Source organism: Zonotrichia albicollis, chromosome 7, assembly GCF_047830755.1.
Source record: "Zonotrichia albicollis isolate bZonAlb1 chromosome 7, bZonAlb1.hap1, whole genome shotgun sequence".
Classification (NCBI taxonomy): domain Eukaryota; kingdom Metazoa; phylum Chordata; class Aves; order Passeriformes; family Passerellidae; genus Zonotrichia; species Zonotrichia albicollis.
The window spans coordinates 29,785,415-29,810,999 of NC_133825.1; the positions used below are offsets into that span (position 1 = coordinate 29,785,415).

General features: G+C 37.7%; 1 protein-coding gene across 2 annotated transcripts in view; it reads right to left on the reverse strand.

Annotated features, from left to right (window-relative positions):
• ADK (adenosine kinase) overlaps window positions 1-25,585 on the reverse strand; it is a 265,378-nt gene that overhangs the window by 32,148 nt on the left and 207,645 nt on the right. For both annotated transcript variants that reach the window (XM_005481465.4, XM_005481466.4), the window contains exons 8-9: window positions 14,346-14,381; window positions 8,142-8,256 (exon numbers count right to left, since the gene is read on the reverse strand). In XM_005481465.4, the coding sequence (XP_005481522.1) occupies window positions 8,142-8,256; window positions 14,346-14,381 (151 nt within the window). The remainder of the gene's footprint in view (window positions 1-8,141; window positions 8,257-14,345; window positions 14,382-25,585) is intronic.

Sequence of the window (25,585 nt, forward strand, 5' to 3'; positions counted from 1 at the left end):
TTTCAGCATAAGAGAAAATAGAGTTTGTTTTCCTTATGTGGCTCTGTCCCTGTATTCTTTGCTTTTTGCTTTGCAGACATCATTCCACAGCATTATCAGCCAATGCTGAAGCTACTTCTATTCCAACTTGGAACTTGATTCTTTGCTGCTAGATGGAAATTCAAAATAAAGCACCATGTTTAATGCCTCATTCCCCTCCACCAAAACCACTGCAGTTTAGAGGTACTTTCTTTCCAGAAAGAGAATGCTTATTTGGGATTCAATGGCCCCTAAATCAGTATGTTACTGTAAATTCCTTCAATCTTGCTCTCCAGAGTCAAGCAAGAAAGGCCTGAAGTGATTTAAGGGGTTGCCTTACGAAAATCCCCCTGCCTAAGTCCAGTTTCAATGTTAACTGCGTGTGCCTGCTCTGGGGTAGCATCTCCTGCCTAGATATACCATTTCTGAGGGAGCAGTGCTGCAGGCAGTCTTCTTGTGAGGTATTTAAATTAATTTGGGATAGTAAAAACAAAAGCCGAGAGTGAAGAATGTAAGTGTCCAAGATTAAAGGGCTATAGAATTCTTTGTCAATCAATGCAAAAAAGGTGCCCATTTAAAAAATGATCTAGCTTTAAATACACCACAATGATGGGCTCTAAAGCACAAATTACCACACCATAAAGAAAATTTGAAGTCATAACAGATAATTCTATGAAAATGTCAGATCAATCATAAGTGGCAGCCAGAAAAGCAAGAAACTGTTAGGAACTATTAAGAGAGGAATACAGAACAAAGAAAACAACAAAATTAAGCCACTTTGTAAATTCCTCAGGAACCTGCAAGTTGAACATTCTGGTCCCCCACTCACAAAGACTAAGCAGACCTGCAAAAAGGTGCAGTGAAGGGTGGCTCAGTGTGTCAGAATTATGGATCAAACACAGAACAAGTTAACAGAATACAAAAAGAGTTTGGAAAAAAGACTAGTCCAGGGGAGGTAAGCAAGACTTCTTCAAAATCAAAAGTAAAAAGCCACTGTACATGAAATGGTTATGGACTGGCCAAGCAGGATGTATTTCTTCACATAACATAGTCTCTGTGACACTCCTTATCACAAGACATGTATAATAAAATCCTATTCTGGCCTATTCAGCACAAAGACAACATCTCTAGTTCACAAATCCCCAAGCAACATTTTGCTGGAGTGTAACATGGAACCATTACTCCCGATTTGCTCTGGTTTTATCCTCTTTCCCAAGTTCCCACTGTTGTACATTTGCAAACATCACGTAAGAGATAAATCTTTGATCTGCCTCAGTCTTGTTTCTACTCTTTTACTCTGTATTGCCACTCCAATATCATATAATTTCTACTACCTAAGCAGTGGATTTAGCTATTAATAGTTATGTCTCCAAGAATTCTTTTTAGAATTACAGTATAAAAATTCAATTCCTACATCTATGTATCAGTATCTGAGACACAAGCACAGAAATTCTTCCTTGGAAGAATAAATACAGGCCAGTTCTAAGGAAGGGAGTAGGGGCCCATATTTATTGTCATTTAACAAACATGCATTTTTCTACAGCCTAATTTTTCCTCAGAATTATAGAATGTAAACTCATTGTAGCACCTGAAAATGAAGCTAGGTTTGTTATTCCTTACTCCTGGTGATTATACACAAATAAGGGATTTCCCACCTTACTCTCAATTTCTGGGCTAAATTGCTGTATTGACACAGCAGACCACAGAAGAATCCTTTTCTTAAATCAATATGAAATTACTGAAACACACACATGTGCCTACTTACATATGCGCATACCCATTCTTTGACGTGCAACACTTGGTACACTTTAAAGTGCAGTCAAGATACCTGTATCCAGGAATTTAGGTTTTAATAATGTGTTTCACCTCTCCAATAAAATGCTCAGTCTTCCACTCCCATGCAGCATAAAAGCCTGAATGGTCTCAGTTACAAAAATATATTACCAGCTTTTCTATCCATTAATCCTTACCAACAAATGCTAATTATTAATTTAGATTTTTTGGTTTCATAAAACACAAAAAACCTGATTATTTTGGGCTTTCTGGCCTACTTGTTAAGCCATTAGGGGACTAAAATGTCCCTTTTTTTCCCTAAACCCACTTTTGTTTTTGAAATTATCCTTTCTATTTATGAATATAAATGTATAGGGAAGAGTGAAAGTGTGTAATTTTGTGAAAAAGAGAGCACATGCTAATAAAACTCAGCTGCTGTTTCCCTGGGTCCAAGGTATGACTCTGGAGTGTATAAATGCATAGGAAGCCTAGTTGATAAAAAAAGGGCAAGTCAAGGTTTTCCTGTCTGGAAGGCCAAGCAGGAAAGCTGTAAGCAAGGAAAAAAAAAAACCAACATCTTTTCTTGCTTCTTAGAGAAGAACACATTATCCTCAAGAACTTACAGAAGAGGAGCTGCAAACAGACCCACCATAAAATGTCAGCAGTGTCAATAGTATGAAATACTTCTCTGTTTTACAGGTAGATTTACAGGGTAACATGTTGGTCTGGGACTGCAGCACAACCTGACAAAGAAAACCTACTGACCCCTGTTTAGAGTGAGCTACATGCTTGAGCATCAGCCCTCTTTATTCCTCTCAAAAAGCATACCCCATCATGCTATTGTGATCTAAGAATGGCTCTTAAAATCTCTCATTCCACACCCAGAATGTGATAAACCTTCTTAAAAGATGAGTTTTAAAAAAATCTTCTAAAATACTTAAGATCTAACATACTTACAAAGTAAAAGGAGTTTCATAATTCACAAAACATACTATAATTTGTCATTATTTTAATTAAGATCAGGTTTTAGTTCTATTCAAACATAGCAAATTTTAATTTGTGAGCATATCCGCATATATAACAACAAGAACAGCTGTACTGGGTGACACCAACACCCATTGAGCTCAGTTTTCTGTTTCAGATATCACATAGAGGCAAATGCCCACTATTTATTCAACAACAAGAGCTTGGTAGGCAGGCTCCAAAATTTGGTAACATTGCAATTTTATTGTGACATATTAACTTGGCTACACTGCACTGACTTTAATTTATGGACTAGATCAAACAACAGTGATAACACAAAAATCTACAGAACTGTTTCTGCATGCACTATGTGGTAGGTGCACTAATGAAGTTTTAAGATGAACTTCTCTCTTTTTACCACATTTGCCCAGACTGCTAATAGATTTCCTGAAATATCTCAAGTAATATGTCCCAAAAAATGAAGATTTAAGTAGCTAGCAAGCCCAACCTGGCTTTAATGCTTGAATCCTTAGAAAAATCTATTTTTCACTGCCATAGTCTAGCAAATGAGGTTATTACAAACATGCCCTTAAATAGAGGTGGTCCTGCAAACATCAGAGGGGAAAAAAGAATGGAAAATTCTATGTTCACCCCTGAACATGCCAGATTTCATCATTCATAACTTGAAAAATGCTGAATTGATTTTCTTTAAATTTGGATTGTTTTTCTTTCCTCTATTAAAGCTATAAAACAAGCCAAGTTTAAAGTTTGTAGTTTCAGCTGGTCTTGAATTATGCAAATATTTCAATATAAAAGCATTTTCCATTGCTGAACTGATTTTGCTCAGACTTTCTGAAGATTTCCTTCTGAGCCAAGACCAGTCATAAAATGTATCTGACTAAAAGCAATTTGTTTAAAACTGTTATAAGCAACTCTGACAAACATTAGAGGGCACATATAGATAGGACATCTATGCTCCTACCAGAGCTTGTGATTTTTAGTGCATTTCTTAAAAGCTCCAGCTGCTGAAACCAAGAGACTGCATATGTTCAATAACTTCTCCTGCTTATGTATATTTCTTGTAGCTATAGAAGAAAGTCTTGAAATGTGAAATGTATCCTGCAGGCTTAGTCAAACCTCAAAACTCAGTCAAATCTGGAATCTCAGTCCTGCTAAGAAGGATATCATGGAACAAGGCTGTGGTAGTGGGATCAGAGTCTTGATAGCCAAGTAACTCCCAGGACAGCTGAGGAGCATCTGCACAAGAAATTAACCCAATGCTGCTCCTTTCCCTAAGTATAATCCTCTGTGCTGAAAGCTTTTGTCACAGGTCTCTCTCCCAGGCTGGTTTTTCCAAAAGAGTTTTATCAAAATTCAGTCATGTTGGGGATCAGTGATAGAGAGAATTACAATCTTTTTGTCTGTGCTCATTCTTAAAGTCACTGAGAATGTCCAGCACCCTCCAAGTTTTTCAGTTAAAAAGATGAAATTCAACATCACCAAAAAATGCACCTCTGGCTGCCCAGAGGTGTTGCAGATATTCCCAGCCCTGGAAGCATTCAAGGTCAGGCTGGACAGGGCATTGAACAACTTGTTCCAGTTGCAGATGCCCTTTCCCATTGTGGGGGGTAGGACTAGGTGACCTTTAAAGGTTCCTTCCAACCCAAACCATTCTACAATTCTATGACACGGAGAGGAAAACCTCAGACCACAAAAATTTCTTTGTGCTCTGTGGAGTCTTATTAGAAGGTGACAGTTAATTAAGTCAACGCTTCATCTGTCACAGCTCCTGTATGCCAATCCTAAACACTCCTTCCCTTCCCTCTAAAACACACTGATCACACTCAGATTGAATTTGAGCTTGCCTCTTCCTTGCAATGACAGAGAACAGGAAGGAAGCGGAGAGAAAAGGGGCCTTGGGGCTGCAGGACTGTGATGGAGCAGATATGAACAGACAGCAGAAAGACCCAATGCACTCCAGGATAAAGACAGAGAAATTTTTCCTCTGAAAACACAAATAATTCTGACAGCCAAAGAAAGTGGATTGACAAATGGGAATGGCTTAGATTGAGACTGCTGATGTAGTTTTTTATTCTTACTGTTTCATTGATCTGCTCCAGCTGCATGGACCTCTAAGCTGCCTGTCAATCCATACCTGACTTCCTACAGCTTGCGGTCTGTTTGAGGTAAGCCACCAGTATTTTTGGTTGACATTAAAACAATGTTGTATAAATTGCAGCAATTCATAAGATGACAAAATCTTTGCAGTATGGCTAGGCCAGATTTTTGGAGGAAGGTGTTTCTCAGCTGTCTCAGTCTAAGCTCCCTCTCTCACATGCAAGAACTATATTTTCCAATCTGTTTGGTCAATCTTTTCTTTTGGCAATAAGCCGTGCTCTTCTGCCCTATGCTCCACTCCTAAAATACCTGTTGATACTTCCATTCTCAGGAACGAAGAACTGTTGCCACAGTCATCTCCACATGTAATGGCCAGCTGTATCTGCACTTCTTCATATCACACACACCTCTACTGTGCCCTAGAAAGCCCAGGTCAAATTTTCAGCATGTATCATTCTGTGCCCCTTCACGAATGGCCCAGCAATCTGCAACAACCCCTTTTATCCATCTTATTTCCTATCCTTCCAGCCAGAACTGTATCCAAGTATATCCCCTCATAATTTCCATAACCTTATCCTCATTTGACCTACAGAGAACTCTTCAAAGAGTTGCAGCCTCCTCTCACAACCCAACCCCATGGTTGCCTTGGCTTGGAACATCCTTAGCAGGGCCTTTGACAGAGCAAACAGAGCTCTGTTACAGATGTCCCCACAGCCTCTGGCTGCCTGTCTCATTTTGCCAGGCATGGGGCAGGGGAAGGGAAGGAGGCTGGGGGTGGCCATCTGGCTGAGACTGCACAGAGCACAGCCTGATCCAAGCCAGACACGGTTGGCCCTCCTGGTTGCCAGGGCACTGCTGACTCAGATCCACCTTGCCACTGGTGGACCTGCAGGTCCCTTTCCACAGTGCTCCTCTCCAGCCTCTCCTTCCCCACTCTGTACACACAGCCAGGGCTCCCCATCCCTGTGGGCAGGGTGCAGAATCCAGCACTTGCCCTCGTTAAACTTCATACAGTTGGTGATTGCCCATTTCTCTGATTTGTCAAGGTCTCTCTGCAATCTGTCGAGGTCTCTGCATAAACATGTTCAACATAACAAACATGTTGTTCTTATTACTGTTAACCTGGACAAAAAATACAGCAGAAGGTATGAACAAGCATACCCAAATCCATAGCTGACTCTGCAAATACTATTTTAATCTAGGCACAAGCTCTTTGAGACTTTACTGTTCCCTTAGAAAGGCAAGATAAACAAGTACACACAGTCTGCTTTTTCAAAAAATGTACCTCCATGCATTAGAAAAAAGATAACAATTTTATGCTGGTAACTCCTAAATGTAGTAATTCTTTTAAAGATAATTTAGAAACTTTTATACATTCCACAGCAGGTTGTAAGTGTAGACCTAGTTAGCTCTGAAATAAGTGTGTAAGCAGCACTCTATGCCATTCTATGGCATCATCATATGCTAAACTAAGGGACACATTTTCCTTCTTCCATTATTATTTTAATGTGAGGAGGTGGGAAAGAGATGGTCCACACCAAAGGAAAAGGGGGAAAACAATAACAAATTGGTATCTCTTTCGAGAATTGCCCCACAGGCCAAACATTTTTATGTTCTTAATCATTATTAAATGACTTAACATGACATACAGAGCCTGGCAAATGATTGCATCCTGACACAAGAACGAATTACAAATGAAATGAAAGATCAAGCTGTATTAGAGGACTGCCTCTGGGAAATGAAAATCTTTAATTCTCTTTTATTATTGACATTTATTTGGCTGCCATGAATAACAACATAGCAAAGAGATTCAGCTATGCTTGTGCACTGAATAGCTTATCCCACGGCTCAAAACTGCCTTAAGATTTATCATGTTTGCTTTTGTAGCTGACACCATTGCATACAGTCTCTATCCATCTCACATTTATCATGCATATAAAGTGCATTCTCTAATTTAAGTTCATTTCATAGCGAACAAACAGCTAAGATTAGCAAGTGTCAGTCCTCAAATAAGCTCCCGGTTGTAAAAATATCAAAGAAGGGATTAATGGATTTGTTAACAACTCCAGTTTGAAGAATAAAAAAAGTACTCAGTGAAAATTAAATAAGAGCACAGGAGGGTTACACATAAGATTTAGGTTTACTACATTATTACTAGCTCATGTATAAAAACATTTTTATGCTGCTATTTTTCAGTCAAGTGTACAATACTCAAGTGGAGTGCCTCCTCATGGGCCATTCACAACAGGCAGTAACTTTCTGGAAGGAACACTTCCATCATCATCAGTGCAATACACATACCCAGCTCTCAGTGACTGGTATCTATTCCCTCTAAAACACTTTGTAGCTAACAAAATAGGGGAAGGAGCAAACTGCTGAAGAAATAATTCAAACTGCTGCTAGGAATGATCTTTATAGCAGTGACATACCTGCTTAGTGCCTAGCCCTGAAGCCACAGTCTGAAGCCAATTCTGATTTTGAGGCAAATATTGTATGAGTAAGCACCAGTCCCCCAGGTGCAAAGCTTCCTCTACTTCACTTGATTTCCAAAGGAGGAATTCAGCCCAGCCTAATAACTCACCTTGTGAAGGAATGAGCTACTAAAATGGCTCACCACAGCACATGTTTTTAATAGCTTTATTTAGTCTAGAAGCATAGGTGGACAGAATTAAAGAGACTGTCAAAAGGTAGGCAGTCATGTTTATAATGCTTAAATCTGTGTGTCGTACATCATCAATTCAGACAGCAGAAACTGCTTGAATCCTGCTAGAACACCTTTTTCCCACATACTCTTTTGAGAATTGAAGAGCAGACGGCTGAGAAAAGCTAAAGTGAGACTTTCTGCTCAAAGCAAAAAAAGCCTGGAAATTCACTTAGTACTGGATTTCACTTCCTCCTCTTTGCAAATGTTTAAATATACTACACTGTTGCACAGCTGTTCTCAGCAGGCACAGTGTATTCTTGTTTGCAGCAAAGATGGCTACACAGATAAAATCTCAAGTCATAAAAATCTAAGTAAAACCAACTGCATCAATATTTTAAATCTATGTTATAAAAATGTTCAGAACTAAATTCTCAGGCATTCTTGTGAAATAATAGCTTCTTAAATTCAGACTCCTGAAACAATTAAAAACATAAAAGATGAGAAACACAGAGTAACATCAAAAGGCAAATGCTCTGACTACCATTTGAAAATTGTAAAACCTCAACTTGTAATTGATTAGCTGGAATATTTTCTGTGGGTGACAATGGAGATTTGGAAAACATACCTGTAGCCAATACAGTGTCATCTTTGCCTTGAGTGAAGACCACAATTCGCTGCCTTTTAGTGTTCACCTTCGGCAGGGCTTGTGTCTTCCGGGCTATCTCTTTAATGTCTTCAGTCTATTAAGAGAGAGAAAGAAAATTCTTGTCACAGCATACTGGAGTGGTGGGAACTTTATTAGCAGATCAAAGATTTATTTTCTTACAGCAAGGTATAAAATAGACTTTACTGTCAGTAGAGGAAGATTTTTAAAAGGAAAGAGGGCATTCTCCTAAGGGCTTATGTAGTACTACGAGACTATTGTTTTTAATCTTGATAATGATAGTTCAGCTATTCCAACCACCGCAACACTGCAAAGCTAACAAAGGAATTACAGAACATTTCTTAATGAGCAATTAGTGGGTTTCTCTGCTGCTGACTGGATTCTAACCATACCTATCATAAAACTAAAAATAAAATTGGTTAAGAGAGTACTTTGGATAAACTCCGAGCCTGGTTTTCACCCAATTTAGCCAGGTTTTATACTATGGTCACACCTCTGACTTCAGCACACTTACAAATACTTTCTCTAACTTCCCTACAGTAACTGATCCCATCAAGCAAACTGTGCACTGTACCCCTGAGAGGGTGTGCAGCCCAGCTCCCACTAGCTGGCTGCATAATTGAGATGCAGGGAAGCAAAGCGCAAAAGGAATTTCAGTGGGGCACAGAACATAACCTATTTTCTGCAGGAAGGCTCACCTGCAAAAGCTTCAGAAATGTTCGCTTTAAAAGGATATTGTACTTCATTCTGCATGTAGGTAGGAGCAGAGAACCTGGCAGACTGAACCAAAGCTCTCATTCATCCAGTGTCTTACACATCAGCAAGTTTGGAATGTTTAAATTAATGCAGTAAACTCTAACAATACCACTTGTCACTAGAATATTATAATTTCTATTCTCACCATTGCCCTATGATCAAAACAAAAGGGTTTCAATTTCTAATTGACTTGGTTTCCAAGCTCATCTGTAATACGTATTTCTGTTATTGGTATTAACATCAAACCCTTTTATAATGTTATATGGGAAACTTTTGCTCTCAGATTTCTAACTCAAGTCAGTAAGTTCTACAAATTAACTTTGGTGTAATCTATTTCTTGCCATAACTGATATATATATATAGTTTTTTCTTTTATTTTTATAACATTAGGAAAGGAGTATGTATGACTGTAACTAATCACTGTGCTATTTACTGTGCACCACTTTGTTAACATCTGGGTTAAATAAAGCTGTATTTTTCCCCCAGTTTCTTCTTTGTACAAGGAACTGTAGTGAAATATAGAAATGGCCTAGTCTTGAATACATGAAAACACAATAATACTTTCTGCATTGCTTTGTGTACTGTTTGTTATAATACCAAACTCACCTGACACGATTACTATTACAGACAGAGAATATGCCTGGGTTAATATATTTACCAGCACTCCTTTATGTGAAAGTACCTACATTTTCTGCAACACTTTCAGCCTCCCTCTAGTTTCTTCCCTAACTCTGGGTAGTCAGTGAACCCATTGATTTATATACATGTGGCAAACATGAAAATAGTTTCCTTTTATTTATTGGTCTCTTCTCCTCTTTTTAAAATTCTCTCCTACTTTTCATTTCCATATATGATACTCTCACTTGTGTTATTTCTTCCTCCTCCTGCTCAGACAGCTAATAAAGCTTTTAGAAGGCAATGCCTGCTACCAGAGAAGAGAAGAACTGAGGGCAGTAACAGGGGCCATCTTCCCACTAATTCTCAGAAGGCAAGGAGTCTCTTAAAGATGCCAGAGAAAAAAATTGAAATTACTGCTCTTCTGTTTTGAAATGGTTTTTAAGAGGTTTATGAACAGCAGGTATCAGCTGGTGGCACAAGCTGTTGAATATGGGATGGATGGAGAATGCAGCCCTCAGCCTGGTAATACACAGGCTTGCCAAAGCCTTGCCACAGAAGGTTAACCTCAATTCTGAGCTACTTCAGGCCTTGGGAATTAAGAGATCCACAAACTTATACACAACGAAGCATCACGAAGATCAAAGGAAACAGGGGAGAGGAGTTTAGTTTTTGCTAAGTAGGAAGTGGCTCAAAGTGACTTTATTAGGCACATTTTCAGTGGAGTAAAGCAGGCACAGAAATCAAAGTGCTTGAAAATATTTGTACAATGTATTTACGGGTACGATGAATTTTAAAAAGAAGATTATGAAGTTATAATAGGAGAAATGGCATAATCAAGAGATGATTTCTTCAGCCTAAGGAAGAATAAAGATTAACTTAGATGAAGAAAAGAGGCCCCTGAGGAAAGAGATTGTGAAGAGTGATGGTAAGGATGAAATAATGTAGACAGGGAAAAAAGTAAAAAGCACATATGTTTTCAGGAAAAATTAAATATATAATAAGCATGTAACAGGAGAAGGAAAATATCTAGGTCAAAAAGGTAACTTTTTTCAAAAAACAGAAATTTCAAGACAGAGAGGTTTGGACACTTCTGATTTTGCAGATTTTGGAAATAGCCGAATAGTGTCTTCTGTGAAAAGTAACTTGACCATTTTTTGCCAAAATTACTTCCCATACTATTTTTTTTCAAAGGAAGAGAATAAAATAGAGCTTTGATGTGAGTGTTGAGGAGGCTTTAACTTTTGCACAGGTTTTTTTTGAAGGTACAATTGTGACGTTTTACAATATGTGACTATTTACAGCTGAAGACTGCAGAGGTACTAATGCCTCTCAGTTTGTTGTCAGGCAAACATCATCAAATGCTACCATCTCTGATTTCTGTTCAGAATAAATAGCCAAAATGTGTAATATTTGTTTTGCAGTGATTTTTACCTGCCCATTTACTGAGTCTTTCTGGACTCTGGACATAGCTGAATGATAACAGTGAACTGGTTTGTGGCTTAAAGCCTCTACACACTCCCCAAATACACAGGACACTCCCACATCCCCACTTACATACTTGAACCTGATTTACCAAAGCTGATGTACAAATCTCACTGAAGCATGATGTGCCTGTCGGTGCTGCACCTGAAGAATCTCACAGTGACCCTCATGGCAGCAGGACAGTGGCACAGAGGCAGGTGAGGGAAGCGCGCCAGGTGCCCCAGATCAGACATGGGCATGTGCCAAACTGCATCCAGCCAGAACCACCACCAAACCTTGTCTGCTGAGTCCTGCCTCTGAACAGATCCCCAATAGCTGGGACTGCCATAGCCCTGACCTAAACAGACATAAATCCTTCCAAAACAGGGCACTTGTGCAGTGTACCTCATTAACTTAAGGACCTAAAGCTGGTCCAGGGTAACAAAACTCCCTCTAATATGGTTCCCCAATGAATATGGACTTAGAGGAGACCTCTAACAAGAAAAGTTATTTTGCATGGCAGCTGCTACTAACCTCTTAGATATTTACTATCTCCTTCATTTCAGTTTGATTCTTGGGTGGACAGACAGAACTGAACCCTAAACTTTATGTTTAAAGTAGTATTTTGTTTTCTTAACTTCTATGTAGAAGGAGCAGGTAGTTACTTTTTTGTAAAAGCAAAACCTCATAAGCCTTTGTTATTTGAAAATTAATAGAAATGCCATCAAAATATAAAGTATGTATAGATATACACTATCTATATCTCTATGTACTTTAAAAATTACATAGAACATGAAATTCACAAAAAAAACCCAATCCCACAGTGATGTTCAGGAAGAGACAACATCAGAAGTAATGTTCTATTTTTGATTATTACAGATAAGTGTTGGTCAGGGGATAGAATGAGGGAAATAATGGTCTTCAAATATCGTGACTGATTTTATAAAAATACTTTGTATTTCAGCAAAGTACAATGGAAAACTAACTGCGGGAATGGTGCTGCATAAAGATTAAAATTCCTTTGACTGGAATTTCCCTAACAAAGAAATAAACAGATTTGTGTCATGGAGGTGTTGTCTCTCACCTATAACAAGATTTCATTTCTTCAGAAAAGGTGTCTATTTTGCTGAAGTTCTCTTAATTGTAACTTCTCTTTTTTTTCCAAAATTGTTTCAGATACATTGAACTCATTTCATGTGTAAAAGATGAACTCAGTATACAAAACTGTTGGAATTACTGTGAGGCAGAACAAAAAACCATAAACAAACAAATAACTAAACAAAAGAAGCTGGTCACCAACTGATTTTCTATGCTAAAAGATTTCTGATTAAAAAATAAAAGTCTTTCCAGGTGGCAATTGAAATACAGCCACCAGCAACTTTTAATCACTTCTATGAAAAACATCCTCTTGATTTTTGCCCTGGTCAATCAAGTCCTTTCCTTTAATTTGCCATGCTTTACCAGTTTTCTATTCTCAATATAAAAATCAAGCTTTTGAGAGTTGCTGGGAATTTTTCTTGATTTTAATTCTAAGGCTAATTGAAGCTCTTTTTTTATAAGATGCTTTATTATCAGTGTGATTTTTTTTTCTTTTGGTCTCCACAGCACAAAAGGAAAACAAAACTGTGGACACTATCAAGTTTTACTCATCTCTGTCAGCAAACTTGACATGTGAGTTGTTGCCAAGCAAGGGAGTAATAAGAGATAAGATCATAATCATTGTGCACTTTACTGATATGCTGTAATCAAATGTGGCAGATTTAGGATGTTCAGGAGGAACTGTGCTAAAATCTCTAAGCATGCACTAATGGAAAGGTTAATATGATGGTAGTTAGCAGACACCAGCAAAAGCAGTTTGTCACTAGAGCTGAATTTAAACCAGGCACATTCAAAGTCTTTAGCTCAAGGGGGCAATAAAAATATAGAATCGGTAGACTTAATACACTACTTCCTTTCTTTTTATTGTCTAGCTACCAGAGGGTACCAATAATATCTTATGCTTCATATTTTGGAGGCATCTGTGAAATTCATTCATTAGCATAAACTCAAAGTGTATTTTTATGCCTAACAATACAGATTATACAAATGAAAACTGACAGTGATAAAAAGTCTTGATTTCTACAAAGCAGCCACGTGAATTTGGGAAACATAAAATGAAATGGGACAGCCCACAGTTTTAATAGCTAAAACAGTGATGGCATTGATGTACCTGCTGGTGTATGGTTCTAAAGAAATCTAAATTGTAGAACAAAAGCTGTCAGTCTTTCCCTCTTTTTTTCTATGCAACCAATCACACCCAGAAGTGGCACACTCGGGAGCGATGTGGTTTGAATTGCGCGGCTTGTATTATTTATGCAAAATGGGTGTTGAGCAGTCAAACTCCTTTCTATTCTTTTACACTGCAAACAAATCAATTAAGGTGGGTCTTATTCCAGTGAAAAAGCAACATGTAAAAGGATTTACGTGTGTTCGGTTCTGCAATTTAGATTTCAGTAAGATCACTTACTATCTGCAAAATTAGCACAAGCCTTGTCACATTAATTACAGTATTTAAAAACTGCCTGTTTCAATTGGTTAGAGACCAATAGCTGATGGTTCTCCAGATTAAGATATCTGAATGTAGCCAATGGGAGGTAGTAGTCAAATAAATATCTTGAGAAGATGAAATCAAAAGCTCTGAAAAATCACTGTAAAATCAACAGTATTTACTTCAAGAAAGTAGAGGATCAGACATTTTTAGAGCTCAGATGGAAAACACCGACTCGAATATGTTTTGAAACAATTTCCACACTACCTTTTCTAAAAAGCAGCTGTTTGTAAAAAGCATAGTTTACATTAATCAGTACCTAACAATTTTATATACAACCTTTCTAAAATTCATTTGCATAATGATAATCCGCATATGGCAGGGTTTAAGTTATTTAAGCGGTGTTATATTTCACTATTTAGTGTTGCTTCACCACTGCTTTAGCAGTGAATCCTTCTGGAGTGTAATGCAGCTAATGAGGTAGCTTTTTAACTGAACAAACTGACAGGTCCCATATCTGCAGAGGCAGCTTGAAACCGTGCCCAACCTCTCGGCTTCCCAAGAGGCTTTTCAAAATTCAATAAATAACATCTGTAGGCGATGTTGGGTGCAGACCTAGCAGAGTGCGTCATAACACTGAGCTGGCAGAACAAAGAAACCATGACGACTGCCAAGTTTCCATGGCAACCGCTGCGAGGCTTGGAGAGTATAATAGCACATCAATCATTGTCCAAAAGAACTTCATTATCAGCAAGAAAAAAACCTTTAGGATCTGTTTAGTGTGCAATTGTGGGTTAACTCACCTCAAAGCCTTGCTCTCTAGCAAAAGTGGCAGCTTCCTGAAATAATAAAAAAAGAACAGTTAATTATAAAGTGCCAGATAATGAAGAAATAACACATTTTGAAACTCATTCAGCCAGTTTTCCTTTTACACGATTATCTCAATATAGCCATATACAGTTGTGCAATTCTGATAGCCGCACCAAAAGCTTCTCCCTCTTCCCTCAAGCCCGACAACAGTACAATGTCAACACATTTCACAAGTTCAAATAAAGAAGGTACAATATGTTTTTTTCCAAGTAAGGAAAGTTACTTATGCAGATAGGACTTGAACTAGGAAAAATCCCTCACACATATTTTTAATTGAAATTGTACTATCTCCATTTATGAATGACACTTCATGGGATACATGTTATCAAGTCATTTAAAAAAAATAATTTGTCATCTACAGTGCATTAACAAATCAGGATCACTAAATGTGTTCAAACCCTTGTGGTAGAATCAGATGAGCATTTAAAAATATTCTGATGTCTTAATCACTGCTTTAAGCAATTTAACTATGTTCTTCTCCTGAAAGAACAGAGGAAACATCATGGTATCAGTATGTCCTCCTGTCTTATTTACATTAACTGGTGCAACTAAAAATCTGTTTGAAATAAAAGCAAGGGAATGGAAGACAATAGCAATGTTTTTCCCTTACTTTCTATCTTAACGCTGGAAATACTGCAGAAAACCCTTGAAGTCTTTATGTTTCAACTTGCATTCTTCCAGATTATCTTTGCCAAGTAATATTAATAGAGGGATAATCTCGAGCCAAAATGGTGAGTTGATCTAAGTAAAGAGAAATGGATACTGTACCAAACCAATCCAGTGTGCCTATGTGAGGTTTTAGTGCTTCAGAAAACACACAGTTGTGGACCTACATGATCTGTCAATTTGGGGGCAATAGAAGAATTTGAAGTGGGTACAATTGATTATAACAACAGTAAGTTGAGGTTAATAAAATGTGATAAGCTGAAAAGCACAACTCCTCAGGCTGCTTCACTGCAGAAACATAAGGCTGACCGGGTTACCCTTAGCTGATGTTGACAGAAAAACTGAATCATGGTCCTGACAATTGGGTGCGGGCAAGGTTAGCCACTTTGACAATTTACTTACAATTGAATCCCTTCTTGTACATCACACAGTCAATGACATTTGCTAGCCTGGCTGTCAAGAAGGAGTGTAGGGTTCAAAGATATCACGCAGTGTTTTCCTAAACCAGCATGTGATTAACAAAGCCTATGCTCATATGAAAAAAGGAGCCTTGCAAGCTTCCACTCTGTAGTGATGCACTTACAATGAACTGCAACACAATCAAGAAAGCCTCAAATGGGACCGTGACACAGAAGAAAAAATAAAATAGGAGAAAGAAGGGGAAGAGATAAGGGGAAGAGAATAAGAAAATTGACTAAAAATTATGTTTTCTACCCAAATAATTTCTTTAACCTCAGGTTTTTGGTCATGCAATTGAAATCAGAAGTTGCACTGATCTGTCCTAAGGGATTTCTTTAAAATCCCAATACAGCAGGACATTAACATCTGTGTTAAACTATTGTCTGGCCAGGAAATTGGACACCGGCACATGAAATAAAAACTGTTCCAGTGAAGTGGTGCTTTCTTGTGTGGGAGACTTTGAGAGAATTCATCTTAATTTTCTGTACTAGGGCACCCATGCATAGCACATGTGTTTTGGAAGACCTGGTCCTTCCACAAGAAAGGATAAATGATTGCACATTTGTTAAAAAGTATCTCATCTTCAGATTCTCCTGCAAGAGCGTCATCTTTTAGCCTGGTCTGCTGCCCAGCTACATGAATAATGGCAGCCAGCATAAAATCAGAGATTTTCCTGCAGTTGACCTCTAATCTAAGAGTGCCTGAGCATGCCAAAGAACAACAGCAATCTTAATTTTCTTCTCTCCCATCAACTGAACCTCAGAATGACTCCTGAGCAGCTTATTTCAATGAAGACTGTGCCTACAGTCCCCTACAAACCAGCCTCTCTCAGAACAAGATCCCTTTAAGAATTATGGTTTCCAGTAAAAAAAAAAAAAATTAATAAAGCTCAAAACACACATTTGGACTGTAGAGTTTAGTGCTTGTGAAACGCTGAGAAATGTGAGGCAGGCTCTGATTGCCAGGGACAGTTCAAAGTAAATTAACCAGATAAAAGCGACGAGAACCTTTTAGTATCTATTCACAATAACAGTGAGAACAGGAAACAAGCAGAACCCATCTGTGCAGCCCTAGGGCACCTCATACTGAGCTTCACGTCTCTAATAAAGTAGTCAGGTTAAAGTCTAAGTGGATGTAACATGTGGAGACTGCTTGGGTTACAGCGGCCAGCCGGGGCGTTCCCTGGTGCAGGTGATAATCAGTATGATAATCACTATATTTACAGGCTTTCCATTTTATATCTGACACTGAAAATCACGAAGAAGGAGGGATTAAGGAAATAAACAACCCACACAGAAGCTTTACTGCTCCCCAGAGAATGCAGCATTTTCATTCATGCGTGACATGCGACAACAGCAGAGCAAAACAGCGACAGAACAGAATTTTCTTAGGAGGCTTCATTTCACATCAGGACTTCTTTCAGTTTTGATAAACTTTACACATTATTCATTCATTATTCCAACTCAGCATTTTCAGAGCTGTTTCTGCTACTGCCTACAGAACATTTCATAAAACCCTCTCCCCACCTTATCACTGTTTCATACTAAATATATTAAAAATTTACACTCCTTTTTCTATATAGCCTTTTTACTAACTGTGACAGCAAATTTATTGTTGCACCATCTAAAGTAGAAATGAGATTTGTTTTTAGTTGTGAAATGTCATTTGGCTCATGCTGTTTGGGGGAAAAAAAAATCCTAAGTACACTCAAGCTGACGAAACCTGTGTGCAATGCCACTTAATGGGAGTAACACAATGTCACCAAAGTTAACACACACCCTCTCTTTACACAATAGTGAGCAGTTTACACAGGAAAGCGAGATTAATTAGGGAGATAACAATAAAAAAGAACACTTCCGTTAGTGCTGGCCTTGCTGTTATGTTAGAATTTACTTGCTAGCTGAAAACTATTTCCATTCTTGCATGTATTTTACTGCTGTTGGAGTCCCAGCTGAAAACTATTTCCATTCTTGCATGTATTTTATTGCTGTCTGAGCCCCAGCACTCAGTAAAAGGAACTGTTTACAATCTACACACAGGCTAATTTTAACAGGACTTGTTAAAATCCTGAGCCCTTTTATCACAGCCAGTACAAACTATTTGTTTACAAGTAAACAGAAACATACCCTCCAAACACAGAATCCATCAGCCTCTGCAATCCTAGGAGTAACATATAATCCTATGCTAGCCCCCTCTGTTAGAATACTTTTATGATTATAGAGTTAAAATGGCTCAACTTCAATAATTGCATGTTCAGTTTGCCATGAGACACAGAAGGCCCACCATATACTGAATATTCTTGACACATCCAAATTTTTTTTTTTGTTGGTACCAAAGTTTGATGATTACTTGATCAAATTACAGCCAAAATGGTAACAATATGCATAGTGGGTTAAAATTAATTTATGTAGGCCAACATAAAACTCACACAATTGCACTGAACAGCATTTGAAACCACATATTGCCAAAATTAGCTGACAAAGGCTGTTTCAAAAACACCAGCAACATTATTATGTACAATATGCATTTTAACCTTTGTATGGAAAAAAAAGGAGCACTGAAAACTAAATTTGCATTTCATTGCCGAAATCAACATTATCTCATAAAGAAATGATAAAACAGCAGGACAGCAATGATACCCTTGCACACTGAATGCATTTCCCATAATTGCACAAAACAGCAAATGCAGGGGACACTGAAGATAATCCCTCCCCTGCCATCCTTCTTGGTAGGGAAAACATCTCACAGAATAACCTCAACTCACATATTACAGTACTATCCCCTGGATTTACTGTTTTTAATTGGGAGATTACTGACAGGTTTTGAGGGAGTTCCTACTTCATTAACCATGAACTTCCTGACTTGCCCAAAATATACCCTATTCACATTTCCAGGAATACCATCCTCTTTTCTGTGCACAGCCAGTCTGTGACGCAGAGGGCTCAGCCCAGCCCGTGAATCAATGCAGCCTCAAGCCTGCTCTCACACAGAGCGTGTGGAACTGCAGAGGAAGCTCCCTGCAGCCCAGAGCAGAGCAGAGTGCATGACAACAAAAAGAAATAAAAAAGCAAACTCACTCAATGAGAAATAATAAATGACCATGAGGACCATATACTTTGTGTCTGTGTTTGATGGGACAATTCCTATGGGTAACAACCATCTTTGATTGTAATTTGAATAGCACTTCCAACACTCTACCTTATAAGCCTTTCTAGAGTACTAAAATCTTTTAAAAATTACTCGTAAACATTTTCTTCCTTTTTTACATTTCAGAAGTATGGACTATTAGTTTTCTTCTATTTACATTGTTTCCTTGAACACACTGAATGCTATGATTTTCTCACTCAGGTAATTCCCTTTTTTTTCAGTATAAAAATTTACTACCATTCATTCCACTCCTGAGTTCATCTCCAATTCTGGTGTAAAGTTGTGTTCTTTGTATCCTCTCTGGCTTTCCTACACATTGTACTGTTTGTGGCAACAAAGTTACTTTCACAACTCTAACATTAAAACCCTGCGATCTAAAAGGAATCTGTGGCACTTGAAATAAGCAAATGAAGATACAGGGAAGATTTCTGGAGAAATGATGCCCACTGATATCCGCAACTTCATTCTGTAGAAGACAGACTTAAATGATCAAGGTTGGCTTAGACTGATAATCTCCTTTCTTAGACATAGATGCTGAAGACTCATTATTTCTGAAACAGACATTTTTATACAAGATTTCCTAAAGGACAGCAGCAGACTTGTAAAACAAAAAACCAAAACCAACCAAAACAAACAAACAAACAAACATGTATTATTTGTCTCTCTGCACTATAGACATGTGTCTTTATTGCAATGTGATTACTAAGACTTGTAGTTTACCTTCCTTCAAGTAGGCACATCTGTCCTTCTATCTGTCTATCCCTTCTACCATTTTCTCCATTCCCTAACAAAGAGGTTTCCTAAACAATTCTGTGTTTTTAGAGCTATACCCTTTTTTTATGTCCATCATAGGTACTGAGAACCTCTGATATCAGTGGAATCTGTTGTGTCCTGTAAATCTGAGTATAAACTAAAAAAATGATGCTCTCTTTTGTTAAAATCTCCCTTCTTATTTTCTTGGAAGATAAGTAATGAAGAATGAATTAACATGTGCCCTTCTTTTGGTATTTCCTTCCTAAAAAAATTGTCACAGTGCAGGAGATCAACTAGTTTTTAAGAAAGAGACCTTGTGAGCTGTGCCACGCCATGTTTTCTACTCTTCCAGCTCCAGACCAGTTTATACTAAATATGACCCTGGAAATGGGACATAAAGCACAGAGAGGACAATGGATTTTCAACTGCTGCCTTTGAATTATAACAAAGATGTCATAAATACATTCACAAACTTCACAGCACAGTTGGTGGGGTGTTCTATCAAATTATCAGGTATTTATTTAATGCAGCCCATGAACATGCAGCACTATGACCTGTCTTTATACCACTTTTTCCTGTATATGGTTCACAAAGCCAGACTAAGGTAAATCTGATTTTATTCCCTGTCCCAATTCTAGGAAAGTAATAGATTCATATACATACACACACAGAGAGCTATCACAGCAAATCCACAGTTCTTAACATGGTGAATTAACAGCATACAAGAACTACAAGTAGTTTCCTGCGATGCAAATAGGGGTGATGTCAAAGCTGCGGTAATGATAATCATGACCTCCCCAAGGAATTAGAGGTGGATTCCACTAAAGACTGCTGATCAGTTGAAAACATGATTTCAACAAGCGGCTGCTATTATTCTGCTACTTAAAATGAATGGATGAAAAGTCTACAGGACACAGTTCCAGCTGGATCACTAACCTTTAGTGCCAACAGTACATTTATTGTAGTTAGTGGTAAGATACACATGTTCATCCTCAATCAGTGCTAAAGAGCTATCAGTGGTTACTCCAAACACTGTAGACAGTCCTATCCAGCCTGTTATGTTATTGTAGTTGGATTTAGACAGACATTTAAGGTCAACAATTAATACATTTCATTGTGTAAAGGCAATACAAGCTCATATGCCTTTATTAAAAAATGGCCACTTATAAAGGCATTAAGGGCTCAAAGGTAAATGTAATTTAATGCTTTTCCTTTTTTCCTTTTCCTTGGAGATAGCTGCTTTAATATGGGTCAATAATAAGAGTTTGAGAACCAAAGACAAAAGAACCACACAGGGTATTTTCTGAAACACATGGTGAAATTCTGCCACAGCTGGGAAAGTTTGTGATACACGTGGGGATGTGCTACACGGATGTAATGCTTCAGTATTATTTTTGTTTGACAACACAGAGGCCTAATCCCTGATTCAGTCAGTAGTGTAAATCTGTTCATGTTTCAGAGAAGGTCAGTGAAAGTGGTCAGAGAATGGACAGACCCCGCACACAGCTTGAGAATCAACACTGAGAACCAGCAAATATCCACCCCTCCCTGGATATTACTGGAAAAAACACAGCTGGCATCAATTGGATGGGCAGATTATCATAAAGGAACACTGAGGGGTTTTTTTACCCCACTTTCTTTTACATATGAGCAGTACTAGACCCCAATTTCATTTTTTTCCATGAAGGATAGATAGTGAGAATTCATATCATATCCTAAAAAAACATTTCAGCTTGCTCCAGAAATAGTAAAGACACTGGCAAATATATGTACACTGCCTTCACCTAGCAGCTGAAAATATAAAATAATAAGAATCAGTTCGAGTGAATAATCAGAATAAGTATAAATACCATATGGGGTTAAAGTTGTAGTGTTCAGAGGGGGTTCTGGCACAATACCAGAGGTTTTTGTCTGAAGAAGCCTAGTGTGAAAAGAATTGAGAAAGAAACATATTTCCTGTCCTGCTTGGGTTCACCCTGGAGTGTTTGTATCACGTACAATTCATTAATATTCAAGCTATTTATCCTCCTATTCAGGTTACTACCAGAACTATAGTTCCTGCCAGAATCTTCTGTGGAAAGAATCACCCTGAGTCAGAGTTTAGTGCCATTACAGGGTCTGCAACGGCTGCAGCAGGGATGTGCCTCTGAGCCATTTTGAAATTTTATGATGGATAAAGTGCTATTGCATCTCTATCTTACATCCTTACCTAAAGATCTGAACTTCTTATGACTCTGTATGTGTCTCTCTCCTCACACATTACAAGCATCAAATTAGTGAACAATACTTGTTTACATCATTTCTCTATACAAATGTCTGTTTCTACCCTAAAAATAAATGCATCATCATCAAAAGTGAGAAAGAAGGAAAAAAAGATACCCCTTCCTTAAATATCATTAAATCAGGAGAACATAATAAAAATGAAAACAAAAATATTAATAGCTAGAAGAGAAGAGTTCTATTTGTACATAAAAATAGAAGATGTGTGGGGTCTTTTGAAGTCTTTAACACTGCTCATTGAATGCTCCCAGGGCTACCTTTCTGGCTGGAGGGTGACAAACAGAAATAAAAGCTTGCATCATTTTCAATGAGCCCTTCTGTGATTGTAACCACTTAAACTAGCCTGAAATCAGACTAGACATTCTCATCTAGCAATTTCAGATGAAGAGAATAATCAGACACTCTGATAAGAGTGCTAGGATCTAGCAGGATTCTCTCTAGTCCTGGTAAAAGGTTAATGTATTTTTAGCAGTGAAATTGAGTTGTTTTATATACTTTGTTTAGTATGATGTCATGCACAGCCATTTAGAATTATAACTGATGCTGTGGCATTGGGAACTCTGTAAAAAGCAATTGTGTCACACTCTTCATGTGCTGGGCCTGCTTTGCTGGTTAACTCTGGCAAAAAAATAAAGTTGCTCACTGCAATCTTCAGCAATAACAAATCTTTTAAATTGATCTTCAAATCACATATTTTACCCTTTCAATGAATTTCAAACCCAGGTGACTTCAGGATTCTTACTGGAGTTTCTTGTGCTGTTTAATGCAAATTCAATTATGCCTTTATCTGTATTCAAGATACAAATACTCAAGATGAATTTTGTTTTCTGAAATTTTCAGTTTTAGCTAACTGTAGCTACTTTATGGAAGGAAAAACCTCGTTCTCAGTCTGTACCAGCAGTGCTTTCTCACAACATGGCCATTGCACAGAAAAACAACATTTCAATCTGACCACAGTTAGATCACTGTGGTCCTGAGTGAAGAACACAAGTTCTAATTCCAGATGTGACTAAGGCACTATTTATCATTTTGGACAAGTTGCTAATTTCTTGGATCAATTTTTAAAAAATCCATAGAAGTTAGAATGTAACTGCTTTTGACCATTAAGTATTTATGGATGAGGGAGTTTGGTAAAGTTTATTTTTCTATTAGAAGCCATTCTGAACTTGAGACAGGCTCGAACAGATCAGAGATCAAAAGAATAATCAAATAATGAAATTAAAGGGATATGATTCCAAAGCATTTTAAAATGGTATTAAAAAGACATGCAGTGGCTGATTTGGGAGGGGCCTCTGCACATCATCTCCAGAGTCCAACCCCACTCCTCAAGCAGGGTCAGCTAAAGCAGGCTGCCCAGGAGCCCCCAGTTTTGAATATTTCCAAGGATGGAGTCTCTGCAGCCTTTCTGGAAAATCTGTTTCAACACTTGACCACCATCACAGCAGAGCTTTTTTCTTATGCTTAAATGAAATCTCCAGTAGCTGAATGGGTGCCTGTTGTCCCTTGCTGTTCCCCCTCTCACTGCTGTAAAGAGTCTGCCTCCATTTTGCTTACTACCTCTTGTTAGTCTGCCTTGCTAACATCTCCCTGACCTCCTCTTCTTCAGGCCCTCACTCTCCCCTCCTCAGACAACAGATGCTCCAACCCTCACTCATCTTTGTGGCCCTTTGGTGGCACCACTCCAGTATTCTGAGCTCCTCTTTTGCAAAGCTGCTTTGTACCCAAGTGGTTCCCAGCCTGTCCTGGGACTAAAATTCCTCCCTAGGTAAGAGGACCTTCCCTTTCCATTTGCTGAACTTCATGAGATTCCCACCAGGCCATTTCTTCCCTCTGTCAAGGTCTTTGATATTTGATATTATGCTGTGATTTTTCTTGACGAAGCAGGGTTCAGAATTCCTATGACAAATGAAACTACAAGAATACTGATCATTCCACTTTACTTTTAAGACACCACGCTTAAAAAAAAGGAAAATTAAGAAAATGACAAAAAGCAAGAGGTAAAAATAATAAAATAATAAAATAGTGTATAAGTATGCATTAATTCCTATAGGAAAAAAACAGATACTGTAATTATGGAAAATTATATTCCTGCACCGAAGATCAGCAATCTTTCACCTAATACATAACAACATCATTATGAAAACAACTTACTTGTCAAAAGTGCATACTTTAGCAATGCATTACTCCATGGATAACTGTATGCAGATCCCTTTGTTTCAGTGTGACCATTTGCCCCAAGATGCACTGGGTATGCAGCAATAATATTGATATGCTGAATTCACAGTGGTTTTGCCTGCTGGGTATTTGCCTTCCCTGTTAAACCAACTTTATGTACACACAAACATATACATACACTTACGTGACTTTTACAAATGCATACACAGATCATGACAAAACAAATGTAATCTCCCTATCTAAAACTTCCTATGTTTCAGTTTTCCACATGCACTCATTTTCCAAGCTCTTCCTTGTTAAATTAGTGGTGTTCATAAGCAATTATATTCACTAGACCTTCAGCTAGGGAAAAACAAGGACTGCAACGGAATCCCATCCAGTAAAATAGAACAACTTCTTGGCACCCTCACCTTTTCTGAGCACTGGAAGGTTATGAAGACCTACAGCTATGACTTGAGATACATTGGTTATAGCACCATTCATATTAAATAGTACTGATAGATATTTTTGTTACTGTGAAGTTATTTGACCTTGTTAATATAGTTGCAATGAGTTATTATCTGTTCCCCCTTCAAGATATCATTTGATATATTCACTAGTTATAAAATTTTAAATTATAAATACATTTTTCTTTCAGCATACTGACTGAAGTTGTACAATTTGCTATGTTCATAAACTCACATAGACAACTTTCAAAGCCAAGCTGAAAAATAAAATTTGGACTCAGTCCACAGAGAAATGAAAGATTTGGTCAACATCTGAATAAAAGAAAATTCTGAGTTTCAACTGTGCTATTTTTACAAGAACAGTTCTCTAAATCTCTGCTAAGCAAGGACACCATCCTAGTGGCATCAACTGTATATTCTAAAGGATCATAAAAATCTATAATAGTTTTCAATCAATAAAGTTTTATAAACTTGGTACAGAATGATACAAAAAATTACCATTTCTGATTCCACCATATGTGCATTCTCCACATACTTCCAGACTCAAGGAAATTTTTTTTTATGCCTCAGCTACATTTCAGAACAGCAACCATTTCACCTCTAATTCTATTACTTCAACACACTACATTTACTTTAGGATTTGTCTCCCAATTATTCTTTAATTACTGAGATAACAGATTGACATTAAATTTGAGCATACATTTATATATTTGTTAACCAGCTCTATATGCTTAGTAGATGTAAGGAAATGAACCTGCAATTGCACCTGATACCTTTCTTATTTTACATATGACAAGTGGAAGACTACAAATTATTCTGAAGCTGAAATTAGTAGTCATTTTAATAGTAGTAGTAATTCAGTTATGGACAGGTTATTTTTAGCTATGTACTTGCTCAAGCCCTTCACTGCAGATTTCTCACACCTCTGAGTGTTTCGAAGTATAAATAATCTATTTTTTCCTCTGCCTCTAGCATTACATTTGTGTTTAAATATAACAGAAGTTATTTCAAGCTATTTAGTTTGACTCACACTTTCCAACACAAAGGATTCCTGTGATTTTTTTCCAAGATGCTGTGTCTCTTCCATTTTATGCAAAAATTGAAAAGAGCTATAGGGTCAGCTCAGTGCTGTGCTTTTGTTCAGACTGCATTCTGATTTGGGCTCTAGAAATTTACTTCTTTCTCTTACATTGGTAATAAATTTTTTGGCCAAATACCAGATAACAAGTGAATGAGAACATTCTAAA